Source organism: Hippopotamus amphibius, chromosome 4 (genome assembly GCF_030028045.1).
Source record: "Hippopotamus amphibius kiboko isolate mHipAmp2 chromosome 4, mHipAmp2.hap2, whole genome shotgun sequence".
NCBI classification, from domain to species: Eukaryota; Metazoa; Chordata; class Mammalia; order Artiodactyla; family Hippopotamidae; genus Hippopotamus; species Hippopotamus amphibius.
Window position 1 is genome coordinate 69,881,559 of NC_080189.1, and position 8,080 is coordinate 69,889,638.

The 8,080-nt window shown below is 35.7% G+C and overlaps 1 protein-coding gene across 1 annotated transcript; it reads right to left on the reverse strand.

Moving 5' to 3' along the window:
* Positions 1–2,120: 2,120 nt before the first annotated feature.
* Positions 2,121–6,532, reverse strand: SOSTDC1 (sclerostin domain containing 1). The gene is made up of 2 exons (XM_057733715.1): positions 6,087–6,532; positions 2,121–3,553 (listed from the first exon to the last, which is right to left on the reverse strand). The coding sequence occupies exons 1-2, from the start codon at positions 6,289–6,291 to the stop codon at positions 3,138–3,140; spliced, it is 621 nt and encodes a 206-aa protein (XP_057589698.1). The 5' UTR covers positions 6,292–6,532; the 3' UTR covers positions 2,121–3,137.
* Positions 6,533–8,080: the final 1,548 nt, after the last annotated feature.

The following is an 8,080-nucleotide window of genomic DNA, read 5'->3' on the forward strand; positions in this document are numbered from 1 at the left end:
ACAGTAAAACAAACATGGCTAACAGAGTACTGCCAATTAGTGGTTATTTGTAACTAGCATAAATGAATAACTATTTGTAGTTAACTACAAATGATTTGTAGTTAAAATATTAATGTTCTTTTGCAAATAGATATTTCTGAAGACTCCATGTCCGCCTTTAGCTTAGGTGAGGCACACTGTAGGTGTTACTTATTCATATATGTGGTATTAATTTTTCTTCCATTCCTTGGTAAAAACACCTACCTATATATCTAAAAAACTATAAATATCAGTACCTATCTATCAAACTATCACCTATCTATCAAGCCACCTGAGAAAAAGCCCTTTATCCTTATTGGCCAAAATAAATTTGATACACAAATCTTTCACGGATAATTATTATGATGTAAACTACAGGTCCGACTCTGCCAAAATTATTACAATCACCATTTTGAAATGACAGTTACTAAGGCGAGTTTAATCAGATTGGAATGTGTGAATTAACTGGAAAAAACAAAAACTGAAACATAATCAGCAATTACAATGCAAGTGCTTTTTAGCATTTTAAAATAATAACTACAAAGCTACTCTTTCTTTTTAAATTTTTACTTCACTGAGTGCCTGATTGTATCCTAGGCTTTTCTTATTGATTGCTGACCTTTTCCTGTCTTTGGATGTTAAATACCATGCAAGGAATGCATCATAATGTAACATGGCCTGAAATGGATCAGTAAGTTGAATGTGACCATAAGAAATGGATCCAATTCTTGACTTACCAGAGACTAATCTTATTGATAAGATTCCTTTATACCATTTCATTTTTTCTAGTACATTCACTTACTAAATACTGTTAACAATCAAATTAGTGATGATTTTAGTATTTTATCACCAAAAGTTTTGTTTCAATGTTTTATTAGTAAAAGGCAACCACATAGCTTCTTGACTGTGAAGCCACTGTCCAGTCAACCCCTTTTTATGCCTCAGGCCTTAGGACACACTAATTTTTAAGATCATCTCTAAGGCCTTCTATGCTTTGATGTTGAGAAGGAAGAAATCCTCTGTTACGTTAAATATCCCATATTGAGCAATGATGAACAAGTAAAATACACATACGAAATAATACTCTTTTGGTATATTCAATCTATGATATAATTATCATGAAGGTCCCATGTATTGATATAACATTATATGAAGTAGTTTAAGATCTAGTTAGTAAGACTAGATAATAAGTCAATAGAGGACTATGAATCATTATTTTATTTAATAATACAATAGTCAGCATTATTATAAAATCAAGAGATGTTTCCTCATCTTTACATATGTTGAGACTCTCCTACCTCTCATGGGGAGGGACAACATTAACGTCCTTACTTAGCTTACTATGCTTTATGTAATATACATGTGACTTTTAGGCTTGTAAGAACAATCTACTACAAAAAAACTCTAAGGACTCCTTCAGGCTCAGGATCCAAAAAAGGAAAACCCAGATCTTATCAATACATAATCAAGGCTCTTTGGTTTTCTTCACTTGGGGTGATGGGCTCAATCACTGAATTGACAAAACAGTCTTTTAATTGTATAATCTTGTTCAAGGCTCCTTACGTTGGTTAACAAATGACATGTCAAACTTGAAAACACTGAAAAATTAGTTTTTGTTTTCTTTTGTTTCAGTTTTTGGTTTGGGGACCATGCAATAGTATTCAAAGTTTCCCAACATGTGGTAGTGATTTTTTCACAATTCCTTTCTCAAACTTAGCTGCATATTAGAATCACCTGGAAAACTTTAAAAACTGGTGATATCTGAGTCCCATCTTCAGAAACTGTGATGTGATTTGGGTGGCAGCCTGGGCATTGGGTCTTGTATCTCCCCCAGGTGGTTATAATGGGCAGCAGATTGGCATCCTCAGGTATATATAAATATGATATTTGTATCACAACTCACTGCTGGATTGCCACCCAACTTTTTCAAGCATCATATTTACTGAATAGATGGTCTCCCTATCCCTCTCTTTTTTTCTTACTATAGAATTTTCTATCAACACTTGAATGTGCCTTATATTAAAAAAAAGCAATTACTCTGATATGTTTATTCTGTGGTTTTTGTAAACATGTTCATTTTTATACGTTAGAGGCAAGGACAATAACTTTTAGCAGTGTTTATTTTTGTTAAAAGAAACTGATGGAACTGAAGGTCAAGTCACCTGATTGCACAGATTAAACAAGAAAGTATTACATATTTCATCTTTACAAATCATCATATTGATTTAAAAAGATCCACACTATTGATAAAGTTAATGATGAAACATATACTTAATAAGACTAAAATATTTATTTTACATATCTACAGTATGTATTGTCATATTTCTAGATCAACCACAAATTATAAGGAAAATATTTAGGTACATGAAAAAGCTTCAAAACATAAAAAATTAACATTTTGAAAAAAATCACTTGTGAAAGCTCATTAAATAATAACATTGACAAATAAATAGTTAATCAGCTTTACTTATTAGCTGCTGCCATGCATTTCTGGCATTCCATTCCGAGCGAGGGTCAGCATGCAGGGTATAATTTCATACTATGAGACTGTAAAAAGCTACAGGGCTTATTTTTGAAGTGAAATGTCACAAGGTCTTTCACTCTTTCAAAGGGAGATCACTCTTGGCTGCTAAACTGTTCCCATGAAGATAATCAAAAAAGCACCTTTCTGAAGCTTAAACCTGAAGATTCATGGCAACAATTTTGTAATTTTGTTTTTAAAGTTTTCAATTTTGAAGAGGTTTTGTTTGGGGGCAGGGGGTCTGATATTTTGGGAAATGAAGGGTAACTGAGAAGCCCTTTTCTGTTTTAAAAAATAATGATTCAGTAATGTGTATATATCACCAGTCTTTCAAGAACCATGGGGAATTAGTACTACAGGATGCGTGGAATTTAAATGCAAATCCCACTCATGGATATGCGTACATCTTGAAAAACTTGAAAAGAAAAAGCTATTTCCAAAGAAGCTCCTGATACTTAGGACAGCTTGCTGGGTCTGATCAAAGCAGAAAGCATATATTTTCAAGTAAGAAAATAGCAGTGGCAGGCTTGAGTCTTCCAAGCAAACAAATCTGTAAAGCAGATGGTTACTAGTCAGTCCAGTTTGGAGAGTCTGAATTCTAACTCATGCTGTGCTTGCTGGATTTGCTGGCTCTTTTCCGCTCTCTGTGCTGCTGGGCTGGCTTGGCAGATGACATGCTCTCGAAGTTATGACTGGACTCGTTGTGCTGCCGCGTGTACCTCTTGCACTTGCAGGCGGTGACCACCATGATTTTGTAGGTGCGCGTGCTGCCATCTTGACACTGAAGCTGGATTCTCTGGGTACGCGTTTTGTCATTGACACACCTCCACTCCTGGGAACTCCTCCTGCTCCAGTACTTTGTTCCATAGCCTCCTCCGATCCAGTTGGGGAGCACAGGCAGAGGCAAGCACTCGCCAGCACACACCAGCTCCTTCAGGGGGCTGATGCTTGTGCACTGGCCATCCGAGATGTATTTGGTGGAACGCAGTTCCCGGCAACCTACTTGAACTCGAGCTGCAGGAAACAGGAAGAAAATGTGCATCAGAGGAAAAGAGCAAACAGACAGTTTTGTTTTTGTTTTTGTTTTAAAGTAATCTGCAATGACAAAAATAGGGTCCAAATGATAGCAAAGTGAGAAATAGGAAGTGAACATGTATTTTATTTTCACAATGCAAAAATCCGCCTGGACGGTTGTAGAGAAAGCTGTCATGAACATTATCAGTTTATATGGCTATAATTTATGGAATAAAATAAACTGGGCCTGATTATTTTTCATGTATAACATTAGCTAATTGCTTACCGGAGTATTTGAAAATCCCATTTTCTTAGTCTTACTCCCCACTAAGTATTAAGCAGCTCTTAGGTTTATGTGTAAATATTCATTCTTTAATGAGCGAAGAAGGAGTATACTTTAATGTTCTTTTACTCATGGGTTATATTAGTTAATGTCTGCAAGTGCTTTTAATTAGGTTTTTAAAAAAATCTATTGAGAAAATGTGGAAAATATTTAAATATTGTATACAATGCAATCCGGAATATTTTGTTTCAGTTATAAAATTCAGCTGCAGAGAATCATACACACACGTGTACAACGTCTGACATTTTGCATATCAAACTTAATACCTACATTTTCAACATAAATTCCCAAGCTATCTTTTAAAAACACAAATATTAAAATGTTTGAAATGCAAAATGTCACAATAACTCAACATTTAAAGAATATTAAAGCCGCTAAATCAGGAACATATGGTTGCCATAACAACTTGGCTACATTTCCCTGAATTTTATGGCAGAAAAATGCCTAACATGTCTGATTTACAACTGCAAAAGGAACCACGGTGTTCGTTTCCTGAGTATTGGTCATGGCAAAGTTTTTGTTTAGTCATTTGAATTTTATAAGTATGTTCTCTAATTGACTGTTTCTTGTTACATGCCTTATGTAATTAAAGTAAAAATTAATCTTGAAATACTTGAGTTTTCCTTTCTGTTGCTTTGTTATCTAACCTTGAGAAGAATTGCCTGTAACAAGCTTGGAAAAAAAAAATCAAGCCTTGTTAACTAGAAAAATATATATATTTCAAAGCATAGACTGCTGAAATTTAAAAAATAAAAATTATAAGGGACATTGAAGTGGATAGAATATTGCATAGAATATTGAAAGCTAATATGAAGTAGATACTGAATTAGGAGTTTTACTTCAGTTGTGTGCCCCTACTACTAAGGTGAGAGATATAGTCTAAAGGGATGTGATAATTGTGAAAAAATTTAATGCATATACACATACATCTGTGCAGATATAGAGTGTAAGATTGAAATTAAAGTATAAACTAGCTGGTTGGTCAGGGTGCACTGCCTGTCTGATTCTGATTCCAGCTCACCTTCTTGCAGCTGCCTTAGGAATGCACCTGGAAACAGCCGGAGATGATTTTGACCTGTCTATCTTTTTGTTCTTGTGTATATAGAGATTTGGCATTTTTGCAGTGACAGTTCATTGACAATGAATACCCACCACATTGCTCAGTAATCTAATAATAATCAAATAGTTCCTGTGTACATAAAAGCAACCATCCTCATGACAGTTAAAACAGCTTGGTTTTCTTAGAAAGACATTAACAGTCATATTTGCTTTGACTTTTCAAAGGTCGAAACTCCTTTGAGCAATTGAGTTTGCTCCTCCTCAATTTGGAGTTGAGGAGGAGCAAAAGATTTGTGTAAGATTTCTTGTGCACTGTTTCTCTGTGTCTCTCTTAAAACCTGATTATTAGCGTGTGAACTCTTCTAAAGGAAAGGAGTGAAGCAAAAGTTAGGAGGAGAAATTTGAATCCCTCTAGCTAGTGGTCAATGAGTGTGTCAATTAAGCAAACAGAAAAGAAGAAAAACACTTTCTATACAAAGTATTGTACTGTCATTATTTTAAATCTCTAAAAACATGAAAGTTTCCCCAGTTTTTCACAGAAATATACAACTACCTAAATTTTGATGTGGTTAATAAGGAATTATTTCAGAAAAATACGATTCTCCAATGTGTTTAGTTTCACCCCTCTTTCTCAAAGACCATCATCCAAATGTCAGCTATTTCACAAGACATGTTTTAGAAATCGGTGCGAGCCATTTTTTTCCCCCAGAAAGCTCCTTTTTTTCCCTTGTGATATTTCCCATACATGCTTTGGTTAGTTACCTGTATACACTTTACCAGAATTGCACATGTCCTGAAATAGAAAACAACCTGGATTTAAACTACCTGGAGCAACACTTTCAAAAATTCTCATTTTGCCTGATTTTAAAGAAGCAGCAGTTTAATTCCTGGAAACATTTTCTTTTGGAATGTTTGAAAACTGAAGTCTGTGCCTACATCATCAAATCACTTGTTTTAGTTATGTTAACTTTGCGGGAAGAATGCCAATCTACACATGCAGCAGATGACTCCCAGATTGTTTAGCAAAACATATATGGTTCAGGTTAGTTAGCAATGAAACAATTCTACAGGAATTTGAGCTAATGCTACCAAATAAGAAAATACCCAATCCATGAAGTAAAACACACTTACTGTTCCGATCCAGTCCAGTGTTACTGAAATGCCTGCCTCCATTTCTGGCTTGATTCATCGTGCTGTTGCTGCTGGGGTGTGCTGGAACAGGTTTAACCACATGTGAATAAAGGATTTCTGTGGCATCATTTTTAAAAGCCAAACAGCTTTTCATGAGGATGCATGCAAGGGGAATGAGATAGAAATGAATGGCAGGAGGAAGCATGGTGAGTAAAGGATTTGCTTGGCTGGAGAGCTGGTTAATTCCTTTCCCTCTGCTTCTGCACTGTAACTGTGAAATTCCTCCTCAAGGTTCCCTTTATATATCCACTGAGGTTTGGCGTTCATTCAGGTGTAAAGTTGTGTAGAGCTTCAGAGTGAAAACACTGAGAAGGGGTGGGATCCCTACATGACCCTGCAAAAGAATTTTACCAATGGAAGAGAAGACTACAGAAAAGGAGGAGCTTGGTATACAAATTGCCTGAAATTTCGGAGTTGGACTTCATCAGTTGTCTGTGAGCTGAAGCAGCCAGGCACATTCTATAGCAACTACAGCCTTTCTCTCTCTCTCTCTCTCTTTCTCTCCCTCTCTCTCTCTCTGCCATTTCCTTTCCTAGTCTAGTTCACATTCGAGTTTCATTTAAATGAAAATATGCTGCTGTTCATTTGCAGAGATACTCATTCCCACAGTCCTGTATTTGTGCCAGGGAGGGGGTTTGTCCCAGATAATAGGAGGAATTCAGGAGTTTTAAATATTGTAGGGCTTGCACGAAGCACCTAATTAGTTAAACATATCTTGTTTCTCAAGATGCAAACCACCATTTTTTTTTCTTAAAAGTATAAGGCACAGAGCTGAAGTCTGGCCCCTGGACACACTTAAATAACGCAGCTTTGATCTGCATGAACTGCTACACTCCTAGGTAAATTATTGCCAGGGGTTCTGTGTGGCGAATAATGAGTGTAGCTCTGTCTGCATTAAAATAACCAATATCAATTTTCATCTTCAAAATATGACACAAGCATTAACATTCATAGCATCATTTTATGTGAAAGAAAGTCATTTCTGACAGATTATTGTTTAGCAAATTCAAGATAATTTTTGCAAGATTTTTCATTTGCTGCAGAGCACGTGTTCTACCTGCATTTACTAAACATTTTTTCATTACTTCCTTTGGCCTGCTGCTCACATAAGAAACACGATAGTTTTCTGTTTATCGGCACATGGCACAGATGTTCCATTCATTACTGCTAGGCTGCTGATCTCTATCCTTAAAACAATTATGAAATTCCAACTGATTGGTGGGACATTTTGATTGGAATCAAAATTCTGAATCTCTTTGCAGTTTTAAATCCATTTTTGCCCTTCGTGTGGGTATTAAATCGACCTTATGACATGGATACATCTTTTTTATAAACTTCACCTATCGTAACTGCTATTCATTATCTATCTATCTATCTATCTATCTATCTATCTATCTATCTATCTATCATCTGAGTTTTTCCACAGTGGCACTGTCGGCATTTTGGAACAGATACTTCTTTGTTAAGGGGGATGTTCTGTGAGTTTAGTAGCATACCTGGCTGCTACCCACTAGATGCCAGTATCACCCCCAGTTATAACAAAAAAGATCTCCAGACTTTGCTAAATGTCCCCTGTGAGCTAAAATGACCCCAGTTGAGAACTACTTATTATTTATCTCTCTATCTCACTATGAGAAGAAAGTACGATTAAGAACAAAAGACATTATTTAATAATACTAAGGAATTATTAGTAGAAAAATGGTACTGTGGTTTTATTTAAAAACAACAACTGCTTCCCTTTAGAGGTATATACTGAAATATACCTGGATGACATCATATGATGCCTGGAATAAACTACCAAAACAACATGGGAGGAGGGTAGCTAGGTGTGTGGATGGGACATGGTTTGATGGTTGCTTGGGCTGGGATTCTGGATATTCTATTCTGTTTACTCTTGTGTATGTTCAAAATTCTACATAATCAAAAAAAATTTT

Excerpts from the sequence above, each read along its gene's own strand:
- SOSTDC1 (XM_057733715.1), bottom strand. The coding sequence starts at position 6,291 with ATGCTTCCTCCTGCCATTCATTTCTATCTCATTCCCCTTGCATGCATC. Across the intron at positions 3,554-6,086 it reads CACTGGACTGGATCGGAACA|CTCGAGTTCAAGTAGGTTGC; the intron begins GTAAGTGTGTTT and ends TGTTTCCTGCAG.